The 20,806-nt window shown below is 52.6% G+C and overlaps 6 protein-coding genes across 6 annotated transcripts; 5 read left to right on the top strand and 1 right to left on the bottom strand.

Annotated features, from left to right (window-relative positions):
* Positions 1-1,581: 1,581 nt before the first annotated feature.
* On the top strand, positions 1,582-2,845 carry CABS01_09511 (uncharacterized protein; the record flags this gene model as incomplete). The annotated part of the gene is made up of 2 exons (XM_060542868.1): positions 1,582-1,869; positions 1,937-2,845. The coding sequence occupies 2 exons, from the start codon at positions 1,582-1,584 to the stop codon at positions 2,843-2,845; spliced, it is 1,197 nt and encodes a 398-aa protein (XP_060400084.1).
* Positions 2,846-3,383: 538 nt separating this feature from the next.
* On the bottom strand, positions 3,384-7,499 carry CABS01_09512 (chromo domain-containing protein; the record flags this gene model as incomplete). Its single annotated transcript, XM_060542869.1, has 1 exon — positions 3,384-7,499. One exon carries the CDS (start codon positions 7,497-7,499, stop codon positions 3,384-3,386), a length of 4,116 nt encoding a protein of 1,371 aa, XP_060400085.1.
* A 2,460-nt stretch (positions 7,500-9,959) lies between these two features.
* On the top strand, positions 9,960-10,964 carry CABS01_09513 (Ras family protein; the record flags this gene model as incomplete). Its single annotated transcript, XM_060542870.1, has 5 exons — positions 9,960-9,980; positions 10,102-10,114; positions 10,204-10,593; positions 10,660-10,740; positions 10,831-10,964. The coding sequence occupies 5 exons, from the start codon at positions 9,960-9,962 to the stop codon at positions 10,962-10,964; spliced, it is 639 nt and encodes a 212-aa protein (XP_060400086.1).
* Positions 10,965-12,221: 1,257 nt separating this feature from the next.
* CABS01_09514 (brix domain-containing protein) lies at positions 12,222-13,390 on the top strand (the record flags this gene model as incomplete). Its single annotated transcript, XM_060542871.1, has 5 exons — positions 12,222-12,346; positions 12,410-12,470; positions 12,539-12,655; positions 12,718-12,976; positions 13,041-13,390. The coding sequence occupies 5 exons, from the start codon at positions 12,222-12,224 to the stop codon at positions 13,388-13,390; spliced, it is 912 nt and encodes a 303-aa protein (XP_060400087.1).
* A 1,310-nt stretch (positions 13,391-14,700) lies between these two features.
* Positions 14,701-16,036, top strand: CABS01_09515 (F-box domain-containing protein; the record flags this gene model as incomplete). The annotated part of the gene is made up of 2 exons (XM_060542872.1): positions 14,701-15,513; positions 15,596-16,036. 2 exons carry the CDS (start codon positions 14,701-14,703, stop codon positions 16,034-16,036), a joined length of 1,254 nt encoding a protein of 417 aa, XP_060400088.1.
* Positions 16,037-17,466: 1,430 nt separating this feature from the next.
* Positions 17,467-19,755, top strand: CABS01_09516 (histone deacetylase; the record flags this gene model as incomplete). Its single annotated transcript, XM_060542873.1, has 2 exons — positions 17,467-19,375; positions 19,436-19,755. The coding sequence occupies 2 exons, from the start codon at positions 17,467-17,469 to the stop codon at positions 19,753-19,755; spliced, it is 2,229 nt and encodes a 742-aa protein (XP_060400089.1).
* Between the last annotated feature and the right edge of the window lie 1,051 nt (positions 19,756-20,806).

Below are 20,806 nucleotides of genomic sequence, written 5' to 3' on the forward strand. Positions count from 1 at the left end.
TCTGATCCCTTGATACGGGAGATGAGGTAAGGCAGTCAATGTAGTTGGCCGAGATGCAACTTTAGCCCAGGTAGGTTTCAACGCCTCCTTTTCTTAATGAATCGCACACGCACGCGCGGGGCGCCTTTTTCGGTTTCTTCTTAAACCACCCGGGGACTCTCGAGTCTCGACACGGCCACTTTCCCAACAAGAACTATGTCGTGGAACCAAATCGGATTCGAGGAGTGTGCACAACCCCGGCCGATAGAGTCTCTCTTTCTTCTCGAGATGTTGGTTTGCGTATTGATGTCGTTGCCGCTTGCCTCACTTGACTTGGCACAGCAATCCGGCGATGTTGATATAGTGATTTGAAGGAGGAGAGACAAGTACGAGATGAAGTTTGATGGAGGTGGAGCGTGGAGATGTGACGGAGTGACAAGGAAAAAGCTAAACGGAAGAGGTCGCATCTGCGATGGGATTTTGAGCTTACCGATTGATTGATACCTTACGGAGGATAGACGACGCTTAGCCGCAGCAAGCAAGATGGGCGCGCGCAAACAGGCGGACGGCAAGTGGGATGGATAATCGCCTTTTTGGTGGCCTATCGCCCTCACAACTGGATACCAGGCACAGAACAACCTTGCTGGGACGGTTTTGGTGGCTGTGGCCAAGCCAAGCCGCAGAAGGCAGAAAAAAAAAGTGAACCCCCTGGAAAATGGGAACTGAGACTTTTGGGATCGATTGGATCTTGTCGGCTCCTGCGCGCGTGCTGCAGCTGTCGCTTCTTCTCTTTTCTTTGCCCTCCTGCGTTTCTTTCGTGTGACGCTTGGTTTCTCAACCCCTGGCGCGTGAGCTTTCGTTCCTGTCCCCCTTTACTTAGCGAGTCCACTCCCCAATTGTCTCCTGCTCATCTGGTACACAGTGACATGAGCAATTGGCCCGGTGCGAGCTTACCTTAATCCCTGGTTGCGCGGCGAGGTATGTCGGTGAAGGATGGCCCAGTTGAAGAGACGGTTGGAGATCGTCGGTGACCACGCGGCAGAGCGAATCGGATGATCCCGATTGAGAGCCTTTGTTGGCTTGAAACAGGAGTGAACTCGGTACAGAGTACACCTTGAGGGTGGTTTTCGAGGCGGGCGAGAGATGGATAACGATTGCTATAGTTGAGACGGATTCTCAATGAGCATTGCTTGTGCTGGTCCGGTTCCTACTCACCTTGAGTTCAGCCTTTCACTAGAGCACTGAAGTCCGCTGAAGCGCGCCGGATGTCGAAAACGGAAGCCCCGTTTTTGGGGTGGTCGCCATGGGCACCGTGCATTGAGCCCAGCACCGTGTAGAACTGAAGGGCTTCTAGGTCAGCGAATGGCCGTTACGTGCTGGAACAGTGACCCCCGTAAAGAACGTCCAGCCTCTTCCGTTTCCCGCTTCCCCAGCCGAGGCATGTGGTCATAGGTGCCGAACCGCCGACCCCATCAACAACCCGCCCTCCGGACCAGCGCCCGGCTCATTGGCGATTCGACATTGCGCCAATCTCGACAGCTCTCACAGACACAACGTTCCAAACTTTCTACTGCAACAGGGCGCAATCTCTTTTCACTAACCATGAGCGACTCCGACGACAGCGGTAGCACGCCCGGCATCCCGTCATGGCAGCGCGGCCAAAAGAAAGAACCCGAACTCGAGCCGGAGACCACCATCTCACAGGATGCGAAGCAGGACGATGTCTCCTCCCGCGAAGACAGCCTCGAAGTCGCCCGCAAGTTCCTGCAGGATGACGAGATCAAGGACGCGCCGAGGGAAGCAAAGGAGTCGTTCCTTAAGACCAAAGGCATCTCGCCAGAGGATATAGAGCAGTTGTTGGGTAGCTCGGCATCTGAGCCGGCGCAAGACGTATGCTTCCCAGCTTCACTTTTGCCTCGTTTCGCGGATATCTCATGACTGACAACACGAATTGCAGACCACTCAAACAGAACAGTTACCGCCAAGCTCAAGTCAAGTAACAACAGCATCACCAGCACCAGCACACACAACACCATCACAGACACCTTCACCCTCACCCTCACCCTCACCATCACCACCGCAAAACGAAATCTCCTTCCCCCGCCAAACAGACCAACCTCCCGTGGTAACCTACCCCGAATTCCTCACAAAACCGGCCCGCCCCCCGCCGCTCGTCACCGCAAACGGCATCCTCAACACCCTCTACGCCTTCGCCGGCATCTCCACCCTCCTCTACGGCACGAGCAAGTACCTCGTCCAGCCCATGGTCGAGAACCTCACCGAAGCCCGCTACGACCTCCACGAGACAACCTCCCAGAACCTCGCAAAGATAATCGAGAAGCTCGAGGGCACCGTCTCCGAAATCCCCGCCCCCAAGAAGTCCGCCGCGGCAGGAGCAGCAGATGGCGCAAACAAGGACGCAGCAGACGACGACGCGATCAGCGCCGACGACCCGACCGAAATGTTCCACCGCGACATCGGCACGCAGACCTCGATCCCTTCCACGCCCTCCCTGACAACGTGGGGGGAGACCAAGGGCAGCGACAGCGACAAGGACAAGTCCGCGACGGACAGACAGGCCGACAAGCTGACGTGGTTCAAGAACCAGGCCGCCTGGCTCAAGACCACGGTCGTCGCCGACGCCGACGACGTGGCGGACCTCAAGTCCAAGATGGACGTGCTCAAGGACGACCTCGTGCAGCTGGCGTACCCGAGCCCGTCCGACTACGCCGGGAGCAGCTACTCGCTGTACGGCGGCCCGCGCAAGAACGAGCCCGAGGACGAGATCAAGAAGGCGCGAGATAATATTCGGAGGGTCAAGGGGGTGTTGCTCAGCACGAGGAACTTCCCTGCTTCCGCGAGGTGATTTATCCTTGCCTTGGTGGATAAATGTACCTCTTTGTCAAAGATGCGTTGGGGACACTGGACCGGGGCGGGATTGGTTATGTATGAGGGTATGGAAATCTGTATCATATCAGTGAAAGGCTAATAATGGAACTGAGCGACTTTATCTACTATTGCTGGACACCGCGCTGGAAATTGGTCAATATGGCGGGCGGTGTATGCTGTCAGCACGCTTATACCTGAAGGAAGCGAAAACAGCTTCACATGCCTACTTCGCTCGCAGCATACATATAGTGACCAAGTCAAGTTGACATCTTCAAAAAGGGGTTGTGATTTTTTCAGTCCCCTATCTCATCCATGCCATACGCTTTCTTGATATCTAACGTATCCATCCCGTATCATGCCTGCTAGAATGCAATAATCACATACAGTCCCTCAGGTCCGGAGTTGCTTTGCCTCTGGTATCTGGTCATGATACCCCGGAATGCGACCCCTCTGATTCGCCATCGTACGGCTGAATCCGCCCGCACGAGACTACTCCTTTTCTTCCGATTTTCTTTTCACTTTTTGCTGCTCTCTTGCGACTCGACCTTGCTCTTCTCAGTTGGCAACCTGAGGACTTCAAATACCCGCTGCCAAGTAGCAACGTTGAGGTGCTCGAAATGCCGGTTCTCGGCAACCTGCTGCTGGTACCACTCGGTGGTCGGTCTGAACGTGTAAGGCCATGCGGGACGAGGATTCTGTCTGTCGATATTCATCACCCAGGTGTAGAACAAATTCTCACATCTGCTCTGTCCTGTCGGATTCATGGCTCTGGGCGGGTAAAAGATGATCTTGCTCTCGCCGCCCTGATTTCGATGACCGCCAATCATATCAATATCCATTGAAGAGTCTGTGGCATGAAGCCCGTGCCCAATGGGCGCGTCGCCGGGACAAATCTTGCGGAAACCCCTGCGCAGTAATAAAGTATCAACCGCTGGAAGATATTGCTTGCAGTCCGACATCATCACGTCCAAGTTATGGAACGTGACGTCGACTGGCAAGGTATACTCCGAAGGCTCTGTTTCGAACCCACCATACCAGACCTCTAGCAGAGGAAGGCCCCGATGTTTGTCTTCAGATCGCTCCCGTACCATCTGTATAAGGTGCTGCTGTGCCTGCAAGAGTTGAGACTCGTAGACCTCGTTCGCTGTGGAACATCGATCCTTGGCCGCGGTGTCCCAAATAAAAAGCTCGGTTCCTTTCCAAGCCGCATGAGGCTCACGAACCCGCCAAATCGCAAGCCAGGGATGGCGCGGTGGTGGTTTGCTTGGATGATCATCTTCAGGAGTGTAAAAAACCGCGAAGTAGGTATTGAATGTCGGCGGCAGACGATAGGGTGCTGAAGGTTGCTTGAAACGCTCCTGGTAGGATGAGAAGAACGGCCAGGGCCACTCCATCCACTTGTCGAAAGTTGAAAAGTCGCGATGGAAGTCTCCATAAGAGTCAGCTGTATTAGCAATGTCTTCGTAATAGGAGACAGCAAAGCCAAAGAGCTTCCCAAATGGACACAATTTAGGACGTTCGTTGCGAGTAGCGATTGCCTTCAACTTGCTCAGGAAGTGGTGGCCAGACAAGCCTCCAAGAAGCTTGCTACCTCCACTTTGTGGTCCAAGATTATTGTCGGAACCTGACATGTTCTGACGCGGGCTAGGAAAATCGGGATTTGGTTCGGCTCCTCGATCGCGCCCAACCCCAGGCGGATATATGGGAATGTCGCCGTCTTTGATCAGATGGCTATTGTCGGAAGTGCCATCTGTTCCTAGAACGTGGAACTTGCGGAACTGGTCGAAGCGAGTTTGGGACCAACAGCCGAACCAATTCACCAAGCTTTGCTCGTCGTTGGCATCAATAGATCCATCAGCAAAGACAATGGCCTCGACCTGCTCATCCGGCACAATGGTTGTGTCTATGGCCGACTGGAGGCCTTCCACTATCGCCCATGTCTCGAATCGAGCTGTGCAATCTTCTTTGCTCAATCCTGCAATTCGTGCTATATCCTCGCGCTTCGACGTTGACCACTGGCGTGTTAGGTCACCATCTGCCATCAAGTCGTCTCGGCGGGCGGATCGCTCATGCGCAAGATCCCGCAAATACTCCCGTAAGCTCGCCGCCGCCACGATCTTTTGGTTATTATTAGGCTTTTGATAGGTCCTATTGTACCACTGAAAGAGTTGGAAGGCACGGCGTGGTTCAGAGACCAGAAAACTTGGCGTAACTAAAATTGCGTTACCGTGGGGGAAAAATCTCGTCAACTCGAATGTGCCCAGCTTTGGCATCTCGTTGTGCATGGACCGAATAGATGGGTACGCGGGAGACAGCTGGAGTGACTCCCCAATGCACCAAAAGACGTAAGTTGCACTGCTCTTATGCAAAAGCAGCTTGAGCAAACCAGGGAACTGTCGGAGCGAATCGGCGGCTGCCTCATGAACAATGATAACTCCTTGCGTAACAATCTTCGGGTTGGTAAAGGCGGCCCAGTCGCCACCCGTTTTAGTTGAGAATATCCTACATTCGGGATTCTCTGAGCGAAGCCACTCGCTCATAGCCTCGAGTAACAGCACCCTAGATGGAGGAAACGCCAGGTAGAAATTGTGGCGTACATTTCGAATGCCGGGGGGCAGAATCATATGGTAGTCGAGGCGTAAGAGATCGCGGAAGATGGCAATTCGCGAAGCTATCTTTGAAGCGTTGATCTGTCTGATTGGTAAAGGCTTCTTAACAGCCGGCTGGGGCTTGAAGATGACATATTTCAGATAGACGTTTGCCGGGCTGTTGGCTTCGACTTCAGGCATTGTTTGCTTCCAATCTTCACACCCAGCTGGGTAAATGACAATGAGAAAGTCTTCATAGAAGCACGCAACCCCAAACGCCCCTGATCGGAGCCGTTCTGCTGCTCTCTCCACAGCAACTTGATCGTTGTTTGACTTGGGCCTGACGCTTCCATTTGCGAGTACCCTTTCAATAACAATTGCCCTTTGAGAGGCAAAAGTTCTGGCTGTGAAATTTCTGGCGAAATGCAGCAGTTTCTCGTCAACAAATTGAGAATGCCAAGCGTCAGAGTCGGCTCTAACATTATCAAATGTCATTTCAATGTCCTTGCTTCCCGGAGGACCTAAAACGACAGTTTTGTCGTGGTTTTGGCCTGTGCTTCTCGACTTGTAGTCTGTTATTGATAACTTGCGAAGGATAGAATGAGGCTTAGCAGGCGGTTGAGTAGACTGTGACGGATCTGAAGGCATCGGGGGCGACTTGAGTCTTTTTGGCCGAGCAGTCGGGTAGTCCACGTCCATCTCTTCTGGCTCATCGGCAAGTGGAACGTCTGCAAACTGAACGGACTTCCTTTTCTTGGTCGTTGGCTGAATAGTCTGGGGCTGACCGAGATTTTGAGGGTGTGACACCCCCGCCCTCTCCGACGCTGTCATACTGGACTCACTGGCTGACCTCGTCGAGAGATCATCGACTGAACGCTTCAGTACAGACCGAGGGATGCTAGCGGTGGTATTGGTACTCGGATTGATGTTTGTACCGGTAGTGGTTCCAGGAGGCGGCCCGCGGCTGATGCTGAATAGCTTCGTTGGGACTGCCGCGGGAGCCATGTCCGCTTTCTCACGACCTTGTAACTCAGCTTTTCTCTTGAGTCGGTGATTTGAGAAAAGACGAGCATCCTTGTTAGGATCGGCCACGTTCTGTACGAGTTGACGGCGCTGCTTTGATTGCTTGCCGGCCGCGAAGACATTGATGCCCGTTCCGGTGTTCTGTGATCTAACCATTGTCCTAGAGCTCACAGCAGTCTTTTTGGCCCTGTGAGTGGTCCGCGCAGTTGCTGTCGCGCTATTCGGCAACCGGCTGGTTGTCGCATTGTTGACCACCCTGCCCGGCAGAGGCTTCTTCTTTGCTGTTCCTTGATATTCAGTCGCCGCTGCCAGCGCCGAAGGTGGCTGTGAGCGTGGCTGAGGGCTAGAGCTGGATTGTGCCTTTCTTGTTGGTGATTTTGGTTTCTCTGTCGCTGAAGCCCGTTTCTGAAGGATTGGTGCCTTTGCGACCTCCTGCTTAGGGGCGATCTTGGAGGGTTGAGTATCAGAATAAAACGCATCTTCGTTTCGCTCCACAGCCTTTGGAGGGGGGAATACGGCGTTGTAATCATCCTCCCCAACGTCTTCGTCGCTGAGATAATAATCCGCTTTGGTTTCGCCCTCCCATAGCCTAGGCTGGATACCTCGTTTTTTCCGTTCAACGTTGCGTTGGTGATGCCGCTGGTATTTGTCCTCTTGACGCTTGACCACGCTTTCTTGCCAGGCGACAATGTCGAACGGCTTCTCCTCCCCACAAGCTTGCTTTGCTTGAGTGTCTTTCCATTCCCCAAGTAGCTCATCCGTCACGTTTTCTTCAGGCTCCCATGTGGCCTCTTCAATGGGGTAACCAGTCCACTCTACCAGAAATTTGTCTCTCCCACCTTCGCGACACTGAGCGCGGATACCCTCTACCAGCCATTCCTCATCGGAATCGTGTTCGGACGCGAGGGTGGAGTTGATGGAGATGTTGTCATCGTCAGGTTGCTTATCATCGGCGACGAAAAGCCCGGAAGCATCCATGGCACGCTTATACTCTGGAAAGCATATCCAGAATGCACGCATGAAGGAATACGCTGTGGTCGTATGTGTGACCTGTTGCCACAGGTTTTCGACGCACCAAAGGTCGATACACTCAGATGACGATGTGACTCTTGATACGCGAGGTAGCAGGCCTCAGTGAATGCAACCGCACGTTGTGTGGGAGCTTGAAGAAGAACCTCTAATACTCGAAGCGCAGAGCTGATCAGGCGAGGACCGAAATTGGTTGATGAGGCAAAGAGGATGGAGCTCTTGTTCATGAACTTTAATGTAGTTATGTGCACTGATCAAAGGTAAGCGATGAGGTTATTCGGGCAAGGTAATGAGGACTAACCGGCGGGACAGAATGCGTCCCTACTCGTCAGGTACCAAAGGGCAATCAATACATTGAAAATTGAGAGGGGCGGGAGATGTGGAATTTTGTACAGAGTAAAACCAGGTATTTATGGGATTGCTGGCGTGAAATTGGGCGCGAAAAGTAACGATTCAATATCGAGGATGCACCGGAGCGGTAGGAGAGCGTTTACATGCATGTCAGGGCGCCATGGAACAGTGTCCGTGCAGCATTTCAGGGAAGGTTCCACGGCCCACGGTGCCTTCAGTGTTCACAGGTCTGCTACCATGGAAGAAGGTAAGGAAGGTACGGGTACCTTATTCTAATTGGACCTGCCTTTCCAACGATAGCGGAAGGCAGCGGGTAACATCTTGGCGTGCAGAGAGCAGCGTCCTGCAAGCACTCGGATAAGAAGCAACTTTCCACCGACGACCTCTTGAACGTTACTGAACGTACGAGATGGAAACATACCTACATCGTACTGCTACGTAAGGCAGTTACTCAAGGGATCTGATCAGATCCTTTTCAGAGAGTCGGCACTTGTAAAGAAAACTTTCTACGGATACTCTGATCAACTAGGGAGTTGGTTGGATACGGTAAGTGTGCACACGCAGACAGGAGCTTCCTTTGCCTGTGTTGACGATCTAAAGATGATGACCTCAACTGGCAAGGAAATTGTTCAAAACCTAGGTACACCTCACTGAATCTCGACAAATTGTAGAATCTGCCTGTGATTACGGACCTCAGCGGTAAACAAAGCTCAGCTTACCTTATGGAAGGCTCAATCTGGAAGTTTGTGTCATGCATGTGGCGTTGAAGATTGAGTGCTGTTGCTTGGGGGCAGTGCGTGTAAATGGACTACGTCAGCTTCTTTGGTACTTCAGTAGAGATCAAGCTGTGTGTGACACTCGGGGCACATGGCGAGCTGGGTCAGAAGAAGCGACCTGAGCCATGCTGAGGTTGTCCTCTCTGAACACCGCAGCCTGGGCACACGTGATGCTTGAGGTGAAACGCGACACTTCCGGCTACCGACGGCGGGATCCCGTTCTGGATCCTCGCACACTGCAGTCAACTGCAGACCTCTCCATGTCCTGTCAATCTTCGAGGCAAAGAAGGGAGACGCCGATGTGACGAACGTGGTTGGTGCATGCCCGGCGGTGGTGTGGCTCAGCGGGTTCAGCACATCCGGGAACGTGGAGCATATCTCCCCCTTCGACTTTGATGTGCCCGGGCAGGGAATGGGTAGCTATTGAAATCATGGAAGCAAAGGCATTGATCAATCTTTGGTACTTTCCTGGCCAGCGTGTCGTCTATCTATCTGCATTCTTCCCAAAGTACGTCTTTGACCTTTTTGCATACTATGGATGTTCCAGTTACTTGACAACCCCACCAGTTGAATGATCTGGCGGCAGGGAGATGCCGAATTGCTGGTTTCTAAAAACACCACGAATGGCTTTCTGATTCCAACTGTACCTTGAAAAACAAACACCCCCCTTTTCTTTCACAGAAATAAACATATCTATCACTCCTCTTTTTAAAATGTTTACCTCTTGCTCGTCTACTCAATAGTGCAAAAAGCACGGTAGTCTCTCATGCGTATCAAACGTTAGCAGAGCTCTGAGGTATATCATTAACTTGCACCACGAGCCAAAGTACCTTGGCTGTCGAGGTACTTCCTGTACCTGGATACTCCCAATCTTCCAGCACCCAGGACCCGACAAGCCCCCTTTGCAGCTGGCTTGCGACGGAATACAACCCCCAGTAGTACCCTTACCTCACTTAGGTACGCCCGACTTCCCCTTTCCCAGTGGCTGTTTGCTCTCTGGGTACCTTACCTAAAGTGCCTACCTCCCTCCAGGCAAAGCGAGTTTCTGTGGCCTAGAACTGCCCGGGTGCCGACACCACCACCTCACCTCAATCTTTGCTGCCTCACCCACCACCCTATGCTGCCTTGACCTGCACTGTCCACCACCTCTCTCAGTCTGGTTCAGTTCCAGACCCTTACACCTTGCCTCGCCTCAACTCAACTGCTTTATCTCTCGGGGCCGCGCACCACCTCCATCGAGCCGCAGTATCCTCGCTTCGCAACACCAACGACCCTACAACTTCCTAGACACCTGTCCATCGCATTTGCAACACAATCCGACATCATGGCCAACGACGAATATGACGTGAGTCCTCCCATCTCCCATCTTCCAGACCCCTTGACCCTACTGCCGCCCCTCTCCCTCTCCCTCTCCAACTGCTCTCCCAAGCCTCCCCCTCCTTGCGCTAACTCGAAGCCTCCGACAGTTCCTCTTCAAAGGTGCGCCAACGACCGATCCGACCTGGCGACGTTATCGCATAGTGGCCACAGGGCTTCTGTGAGGGCCAGCTGACATTTTCATCTTCTAGTGGTGTTGATCGGAGACTCGGGCGTCGGAAAGTCCAACCTTCTCAGTCGATTCACCCGCAATGAGTTCAACCTGGACTCCAAGTCGACAATTGGTGTCGAGTTCGCCACTAGATCCATTCAAGTCGACTCCAAGACGATCAAGGCACAGATTTGGGATACCGCCGGCCAGGAACGCTACCGTGCCATCACTTCGGCCTACTACAGAGGAGCTGTCGGTGCCCTCCTCGTCTACGACATCAGCAAACACCAGACATACGAGAACGTCACCCGGTGGTTGAAGGAACTGCGAGACCATGCCGATGCCAACATCGTCATCATGCTTGTCGGAAACAAGAGCGATTTGCGCCACCTGCGAGCAGTGCCTACAGAGGAGGCAAAGGCTTTCGCCAGTACGTTGCGGTGAAGGCGTCAGGGGGAAGTGCCGTAGACCCTGAGTTCGCTAACCGGTGCTCTAGGCGAGAACCACCTCTCATTCATTGAGACGTCTGCCCTCGATGCCAGCAACGTCGAGCTTGCATTCCAGAACATCTTGACCGGTGCGTCTACTCCCGTATTTTGCAACTCGCATACATAATCAGGGGTATCTGGTGACAGTCAAGTGCTAACGTGATCCGTCTCGCTCGCAGAGATCTACCGCATCGTATCCAGCAAGGCCCTCGACTCGGGCGACGGACCCCAAGCCTCGATCGGAGCCGGCGCCGGCATTTCGCTCAGCACACCTGCGGACAACAGTGCAGAGAAGAGCGGCAAGTGCTGTTAAGCGAATCCCCTTCTGCGAAACTGTTTCACGGCCTTTTGGGAGGGCTGCTACGGTCGATATCATGGCATGTCACACACATGCCCCGGAATCTGTACGCCACTTGGTCAAGGAGGGGCTGCTGCATCGAGGAATGACTAGGAATCCAATGAGTCTTTTTTATGATTTCCGAAGGGACGGAGTATAGTCTCGGCCTTTCTTTTGTTCTCCTTTATACGGCTCAGTGCGGCTTGTCTGGGATTTGACGTTTCTGACGATCGCTCTGACATGCTTACGTAGTTGAATGAATCCATCTTAATGCCTTGAGGGAGCGTCTTCTAGGTGGAATTTGGTGATGTGCGAAGCATTTTGTGGCTGCTCCATCCAACGACCTGTCCTCGCCATATAACATGCACACCGTAGACAAGATACCCCTTAGTGAGGATGTCCGTAATGTGCGATGGTACCTCGAATCAACGGGTCGCATCTTTGGCCGCCTTCAACCTGATCAGGAAGTGTTCGTGAGTCCTGACGTACCCTTTCAGATGCACCAATACAGTAGGTAATTACTACCTCAGGTCTTTTGCCGTCATGACAGGTGTTCCTCTGAGCTCAGAGTGGCTTCTGCCCCTGGCCCAGCTCAATACCTTAGTGGTCAAACCAGCCATGTGTTTACATTGAAGTACCGCATTCCCAAATTTCGGGGTCTTTCTCAAGCCATGTCCTGGCATCACACTGGTCAGGATGTCTCGAAGCGCTCCAGCGAGGTGAAATTGAGGTGGGCATGCAAGCTTGCTGCGATCCACAAAGTTTCTTTCCCCCCAGCCCGCGCTAGGTACTCATAGGTGCTGCGGTGCCCATCCCCTCACGCCTGGCCCTGCCCCTCGAGTCCCCCTCGCTCTTCAGCTGGGTTAGCCCGCGCATGAGTTACTGTCCCCCCCTTCTGTGGCACACTCTGACACGGTCTGGGCGACAGGGCAGCGGAGGGAACGAATGCGCCGGAGTTAGGTACGTACCTCCCTTACTCATTAAAAAGGTTCGAGGTGCACTGGCACCACAGGGAACCTCTTAAGTGGGCATGTGCCCCGCTACACCGGGTCACCGCCTGGCCGATAAGCTCTCTTATCAGGCGTCCCGTCTGTAGCGGAAAGAAAAAAATTTGGGCTGGTCGCAAACCATCGGCTTCTGTTTCCTGCAGGTGGGCTGCGATATCTTCTTCGCGTCAAACATCAATCTTCGACGTCGCCAACACACCCCACACCACCTTCGTGACTCGATAAGATGGCTTCCGTATACAAGTCATTGTCCAAGAAGGCCGACAAGCCTGAGGCGCCGACCAATGGCGTCAAGAAGGTGCGCCAGAAGAGGCGCGCTCTGGTTCTTTCAAGCAGAGGCGTCACTTACAGGTGAAGCTCCGCCAATAGATCTCCATGTGCCATGGCAGTCACGCTGACCTTTGACCTCGACAGACACCGACACCTGATGACCGATATTCACTCGATGATGCCCCACGGAAAGTTGGACAGCAAGGTCCGTACTATCCCCGCCATTGCTGGCTGTCCTCATCGACAATTCTCGATCCTGACAAACCGCTCTAGTTCGATACCAAGTCAAAACTCCACGTCCTCAACGAACTCGCCGAGCTCAACTCGACACCTCAGATTTGCTACCTGGAGGCCAGGAAGCACCAGGACTTGTACATGTGGTTGGCAAACGTGAGTGTTTCCCACTACGATAGTTGATGTCGAAGATGGTGGGCATTACTGACATTGACAAGGCACCGAACGGCCCCAGTGTGCGTCTACACATCCAGAATATCATGACCATGGAGGAGTTGCGATTCCCGGGTAACTGTCTTAAGGGCAGCCGTCCTATACTGTCCTTTGACGCCGCATTCGACACCGAGCCTCATCTTCAAGTCATCAAGAACTTGATGACAATGGTGTTCGGTGTTCCAGAGGGAGCGAGAAAGTCCAAGCCTTTCGTGGACCACGTGATGGGAATTAGCTGGGTTGACGAGAAGATCTGGATCCGCTGTAAGTCCGACTACTACTTTACCAACCGCATTTACGTACTCAAGACTGACACTGCGACAATCAGACTTCGAGATCAAGGAGGTCGATGCCGAGACGGAGGAGGAAACTGGAAAGTCAGTCCTCAGAGGAGGCAAGACAGACGTCGCCCTGGTGGAGATTGGTCCGCGGTGGACGGCAACCCCGATTGTCATACTCGAAGGCAGCATGTGTGGAAGCAAGATCTGGGAGAGCCGAAGCTTCGTCTCCCCGAACCAGATTCGTGCGGACCTGAGGAAGAAGAAGTCTACTCGCCACGTCTCGCGGACGGAGCAGGAGGTAGAGCGGGCGGCAAAGAGAGGCGAGCTTGGCCTCAGAAGCAAGGGTGGAAAGAGCGCGGCGAAGGACGAGCTGGATACCAAGGCACTGTTTGCGTGATAATGAGATTCCATGCTGTTCGGGCATTTTTGAGTTTATTGACTGGCAAAGGGCCAATTTTTTTCTTCTCTTTTTGCTCAAGAATTTTGAAATGCCGAGGAACTCTGGAGTACAAGAAGAAGACAGAGAAGCATGAGATACGCCAGGTGAAAGATACGGTATATACCTGGCATCATTCATTCATTCATAGGTGCGAGCAGGCGATGCGAAGCTTTTGATAGCAAAATACGTACTCCCACCGTCGGCTCCAACATCCTCTCAATGATTGGCTAATGCGGCGCAAGCACCCTAGCCACAATCACGAGCGATACGGTACCCCTGACGCCAACTCCCCGGGGAAGGAACCCACTGGAGGTAAGGTAGGGAGACAACTTCCGTCATATTGGGCCGGAAACTCGTGGTACCTGTGCGGCTTGACCTCCTGAGCTTGAGCAACATTAGGTCAGCAATCGGGACCTTGGTGCATGTCCTCTGCGTCACCGTCGCGTCTACCCTTTCACTTGACCTCGATTCCCCCTTCGCGTTGAGGTTTCCCTTCCTGCAGCACTGCTTCAGCAACTCAGCACTGCGTTTTGTGTGAGCAAGCATGGCCAACCGGGACATCTGCCAGCCCATTTCGACCAATATCGCGTCTTCTGTGCAAATAATGCCGACCTACATCATCGCCCTTATTGATAGCCCCAACGTCGGGGTTATCAGGAAGTAAACCCATTGATCCGATACCTCACCGGTGATTTCATTCATCCGTGAGGCCAGACGAGACGAATCAGTCTCCGAAATACACGCACATTTATTGTGACTGGATTCTTATCCGGTGATAATTTGTTGAAGCGCACGTCAGAGCTTCCCTTCAGCATCAAAGCTAGACCAAGGGCTCTAGCTCATTCTGTCCGTCCTTGATCAGCAGGCAAGCATCAAAAGACGCCAGCGAATTCATTGTCACGAGGTTCACTAAAAGGAGCTGCCTGGAAACAACATGCTGCAATACACCAGTGAGTCGCGCGTTTGTCAACACTGTTGTTTTTGGGATGAAGCCTCTAAGAAGTCCATAGATTCAACTCGTACTATCTTTGCTGCCGAAGGCGTTCCGTTGCTTCTCTGACTTGTTCATCTGAATCATCGTCAATTTGAATCACCATCAGACTAAACTACAGTCAGACTGCCCTCTCACCACACACATCCCCCAGCCCGAAACCTGACTCTGCATTGCTCTATCGGATCAACCTCTTCCTTATACTTGATCAACTTTCAGACCACGATCGCCTTCATTACACATAGACCGCTATAGACAACCGTTGATTGCTTTCAAGATGTCTTCAACTTACTCATCACTATTTGTGGGCCAACAGCTGCAATCAGACCTGGCGGATGGCGATCTTGGCAAATTGGACGGCCTCGAAGGGCTTCCCCTTGAGATTATTTTCGATATTTACCATCAACTCGATGTCCGGAGCATACTCTCCCTGGCTCAGGTCAACACTCTTTTCCATGGACTCCTGACAAGAAATAAGGCGGCAATTTTGCTACCAGTCCTTCAGCGAGAGTTCAGCCCCTTGCCCGAGCTTCTCCAAGTCTTCACGGCTTCGGACCAAGACATGAGCCAGTATGGAGATACCTTTCAGCCGCGACGAGTAGTTTTCAGAAGATTTCCGGGCGACATGACGGGCGTCACCTTATCCCGTGGCGGTGTTCAGCACAATACAGGGGCTTTGGACGGCGACAAACCACCAAGAACTACTTTGCCGTCACCTCGATCGGTCACGCTTGTTGAACGAGACTTGAGGCCCTTGCTGAAGTATTGCTTGGTGACACGACAATGGGAGGAATTATTCCCTCAACTCCACTGGTTTGCGACACCTGAGGACTGCCGTCAACTTAACGAATTAGAGAAGTTCAAGCTTCGCCGTGCTCTTTATCGTTGGTGGCTCTACGCCTTTTACTTTCACGGTGAACTTCTTCGTCCTCGGAGCAGTCAGCCGGAGCCGTTCGTCAACGATGTCCGAACCAGTCACATGAGACTTCATTCAACTCGCGAACTGATCGAGATGAGAGATCTTTTTTTTTCGATGAAGAATCTTGTGCGGCATTACATCTACCCGAACTTAGAGCAGAACCTAGAACCTGTAAGTGGTATTTGGCATCTTGCAATTCGATATTGCAGGCGCAGTGGTATTAGAATCTAATCAATACTGACATCTATTAAAGGTTGACGAGAGCAGCCCACTCGAGACTATGATCGAGACCAGCATTCGCGAACGCATTGTGGACACGTATGCCAAGCTCGATCCGGAAGACCTGATGTTTTACTTCGAGAACTTGTTCAACTACCCTCGGAAGAGGCTGGTAATGGATGTCAATTTGAAGCACCCCGCATTCTCCCAGGACCAGGAATCGTTTGTAGCAGCGATCCAGTCCGCGACAGACGAGCGGCCGTGGCTTTTCGACATTGCTGATTTGACCAGCATTGGAGGCATCGTTACCTCTGATGACGACTTGGACGAACATCTTGTTCGTGACGGCAGCCACGATGGCTCGATTCCTCCTCCGGGAGCGTTCCGGCGGCCGAGAGGGATCTGGGCGCCACCAGGAGATGATGGTCGAGCTCTCGCCGAGCGAAGTCATTCCTATGGAGGGCAACGTTACTAAGCATGCTGAGTTTCCGGGTGGAGGCAAAATGGGCCGGGCCAATGTCCCATGATGGTCTGTCTCAATTGAGAGTGAGATAAAAGCTAGTCAGGGTAATGCAGATCCTAATAGAGTCACTGTCAATGGCCTCGTATCATCTTCGTCGGGTTGATGTCGCGTCTTTCGCGCATGAGACATAAGTGTTTTGAGCAATGCCGCCTTCTCCCGCCAATCTATACTACCTAGGCAGTGTATTATCATTATTTATCAGTAACACTATCGCAAATTCCACCACTTGCACTGTAGTTCGTTAGTATCTTCAATGCTATGATGGCAAGAAGTGCAGTAACAGACTGAACTTGCCTTATTCGGGAATCTAGCAATGGGTGGATTGCGGACTTGATCTCTTAGCTAGTGCAAGGCTGCGACCTACAGGGGCGTAAGTGTGGCGGGTGCACCCTGCAAGGCGGCGAGCTTGTGGCCAGCTCCCGCCTTGTCAGTGGCCCAAGCCTCTCCCATCCTCACTCACACCCGGCCACTCACTTAATAGCCGTCCTACACGACGGCATTGTCTCCCATCAGCGCAGCGCATTGTCTTTGCGCAGCTGGAACCCTGCTCTTAATATCTCTTTTCCCTCGAATTCTTCTCTTACACCAGATATACCATCATCATCTGCAGGCGCTGCGCCTGTAATCAGACTTGCGACAGACCGACCTACCTTACTACAGCTGGCGGCCTTATCCGAACTCATTGTTGAGCTCATCTCGGGCAGCAGCCAAAGTTGAACCGTCGTTCTCACAAAGGTCAGTTACTATTTCACAAAGTGCTTTTTTTATGTATGGCAGTCAAGCGACAGTCTGACCAGTCTCGTGTCTCATTATCGAGCGAGCTGGCTGAGATGGCGCATCTTGAGTGTTTCTCTTAATGCCGTTTGCCTTTCATCAAGACCGAGCAACAAAGAAGCTTCATTTGATCTTTCCCAGTTCTCATTTTCATGCCGAGAGGTGTTTTTGATGCTATCACTTATTCAAGTGATGCGCTTACGAAAGAACAAATCATAAAAGATACACTTTGTCTTTCACTTGGCCTGCCTTGCTGTTCCTCAACGTTCGGCACCTAGACGAATCCTGACTATATAACTGACCTAGCATTAGAAAATCGCCTGCTTCTGGGCAATCTAGATCGTTTCTTCCTGCGTGGTTGAAGATCGATCAGCCTTCGGAAACAGGGCAGAGCATTCAGTCAGACCTGCTCATCTTTCTGAGACATAGGACTGCCTTCCGTCCTAGCTCGAACCATCCCGGCTATCAGTACCTTGGAAAGTCTCTGTTGGTCAGACACGACGATCTCGCTCTGCTGCCCGAAGTATCAAACACTGTCATCGTCCCGTATCACTCACGATAAGCATCATCCGCGTTTTGGGGCGTGTCGACACAGCCGGTTTCTGACCATGGAAGGCGGCGACCCGGACGTCGTCATGGGCGGGGATGATAAGCCTTCAAATGAGACCACGACTACCAATGGAATTCCAGTGCCTGCTGATGGGATACAAAAAGACGAGAATACCACATCGCCCGACGACGAGGATGAGGAGGACGAAGAGGACTACGAAGAAATTCTAAATGATGACTCGATTCGCAGACGAGGACTACTACCCACGGCATGTTGCTACGATGACCGCATGAAGCTTCACGTCAACGCCGACTTTGGGACTACGCCTCATCACCCGGAAGACCCTCGCCGAATAGAGGAAATTTTCAAAGCATTCAAGAGGAATGGCTTAGTTTTCAATGGCCCGGAAAGCAAAATCACGGAGGTGATGCGTCACAACCCGTCGAAATACATGTGGAGGATTGGCGCTCGAGAAGCAACTAAGGAAGAAATTCTTACCACACACACTCCGCTGCACTATCACTGGGTCGAGAGCCTATCGAAGATGGACTACCCCACGCTACGAGAAACGAGTCGGCAATATGATCAAGGCCGTGCCTCGCTTTACGTGGGCAGTCTGACATTCACGGCAGCCCTTCTCTCCTGCGGCGGCGCCATCGACACCTGCAAGCATGTCGTCGAGGGCAACGTCAAGAATGCCTTTGCTGTCATCAGACCCCCGGGTCATCATGCAGAGTACGACCAACCCCTCGGCTTCTGCTTCTTCAACAACGTGCCCGTCGCCGTCAAGATCTGCCAGCAAGAATATCCAGAGGCCTGCAGAAAGGTACTGATTTTGGACTGGGACGTTCATCACGGCAATGGCATTCAGAATATTTTCTACGACGACCCGAATGTTTTGTACATCTCCCTCCATGTCTACCAAAACGGACAGTTCTACCCTGGCCCGCCAGAGAATGCGGAAATACCGGATGGAGGTCTCGAGCACTGCGGTACAGGGCCTGGACTGGGAAAGAATATCAACATTGGATGGCACGATCAGGGCATGGGGGATGGCGAGTACATCGCCGCCTTCCAAAAGATCATCATGCCTATCGCCAAGGAGTTCAATCCCGACCTGGTTGTCATATCCGCAGGATTCGATGCTGCCGACGGAGACGAGCTCGGTGGATGCTTCGTGAGCCCTGCTTGCTACTCACACATGACCCACATGCTCATGTCCTTGGCAGAAGGCAAGGTCGTCGTGTGTCTGGAGGGTGGCTACAACCTGCAAGCCATCTCAACGTCAGCGGTATCAGTTGCTCGTACGCTGATGGGAGAACCGCCACCGAAGATGAATCTGCCATCTCTGAACAAGGACGCGGCCAGGGTCCTCGCCAAGGTGCAGAGCTACCACGCGCCGTACTGGGAATGCATGAGACCTGGCATTATCCCGATGCCGGATATTCAAGATCTGCATGTTACAAGACTCAACGACCACATCAGGCTCGGCCAAAGGCAAGCACTGTCACAACGCCATCAGATGATTCCTCTTTTCATACAAAGAGATATGCTCTTCAAATCCTACGAGAATCAGGTCCTCGTAACTCCAGATATTCCGTCCGCACGGCGTATTCTCATCATCTTTCATGATCCGCCGGAGGTGTTGGCTCAACCTGATGTGGTTGACCGCCACGTGGAGGCACATAATGCCTGGGTAGTTGATAGCGTCGAACAGTACATCGATTGGGCTGTTGGCCAAGGCATTGCAGTCATGGATGTCAACGTCCCGAACAAGGTTCTACGAGACGAAGATATGGAACCTTACACCCAGCAGACAGGAGAGATTGAGCTCCTGGGCGAACTTCAGGAGCTGGCGAACTACCTATGGGACAACTACATCCAGCTCTACGAGGAGGCCGACGACATTCTTCTTCTTGGTGTAGGTCGGTCGTATAGTGGAGTTAGGGCGCTTCTGACTGGACGAGGTATGTCTTTTCACCATACAGCAGTAACGTGCTCTTCCCCCGCTGATCATTTCACGGTAGACTGCAAAGCCAAAATTGCTGGAGTCGCCTGCTTCATCAAGGGAATGTTGCGACCCGTCAAGTCTGACGTCGACACCGAGCTTGCACCCTGGTATAAGGATCACTCCCAGATCTACGTCGAGCATGATCACGCGTGCTGGTCTCGTGCAGACACAAAGCACAGAGTAAGTAAGCGCCGCTTCGGCACAGTGATTCGGAGTCCGGAGAACGGTACCCAGAAGATGGCGCAGGCCCATGCCAAGGAGGTCCAGAGTTGGATGCTGGATATGCTCGCGGCTCGGCAGAATGGTGATACTACGGAGGATGACAAGATGGCTTGACATGCGCCGGTTTAGTGAGCCTGCTTCAAAGTTGGGATGAGATATCGGGGGGAGGCGCGTGCAGTGCAGCATATATACAACTGGGTACTGAAGCCTACGCGGTTGGCGTTGAGGACGGAGATATGTTCCAGGTCCGCAGCACGCTGGTTACGGGAGAGCGGAGGATTTTGAGAGAGAAGAGACACTTTTGGTACCGAGGAATCTTCGAGCGCGGGATGGGTGTCAGCGACGTACCTTAGGCATTTGGCGAGAGAATTCTGTTGATACACCACCACAATGCCAACCATGTTGCGCCGAAGTCGACTGAGCCACCATAATGCTCTATACTCTGTGTAGGGGAATGAGGGAGCATCTGTCACCAAAAGGACGGCGGGGGTCAAGAGACGAGTCACGGGCTTCCTCTCCAACAGTGGATCACAGCATCCACACAATAACCCGCCTTGCTAGCTCAATCGGTAGAGCGTGAGACTCTTAATCTCAAGGTTGCGGGTTCGACCCCCGCGTGAGGCTCAAATCCTCACCGCGATTGGCAAAGCCATTCTACGGGTTAATCTTTTGCTTTTTGAACTTTTGATGATATGTTTTGCACTAGGTTTTGGCACATGTAGGTGAGAGGAAGGCATACAGCAGCAAGTGGCCTGACTTTCCTATTTTTCAGTATCCCAGTGTAAAAGATACTTAGTTAGTGGACCCTTCCTTTGAAATCCTGTTACCGCAACATTTTCCGTGGTCTTTCAAGACTCGCCTAGTCGTGCAGGCGTCTACAATTTTTCTGGCAAATCACTTTAGATCCCAGCCCATCGTCAATTCTCTCGGCTTTGATTGGTCCCAGCCGAAAGGTCAACTTGTGGACCAGCACTGACGTTCGATAGTACGCTCTGGTTGGCTCAACAGCCGACGTACACTTATCTTATCGGTATCCGGACAACCGCGTCTGAGCGCGCTTCACAGCTGTCTCTCAGCCTCCGTTTTGTGGGTACCCTCTGGTTTTCAGGGGGGCCGGATCCCAATCCTCGGACGCTTTTTGCTGCTTGCATCCTTAGGAACCCTG

This window comes from Colletotrichum abscissum, assembly GCF_030869225.1.
Source record: "Colletotrichum abscissum strain IMI 504890 chromosome Unknown Scaffold_23.1, whole genome shotgun sequence".
Taxonomy (NCBI): domain Eukaryota; kingdom Fungi; phylum Ascomycota; class Sordariomycetes; order Glomerellales; family Glomerellaceae; genus Colletotrichum; species Colletotrichum abscissum.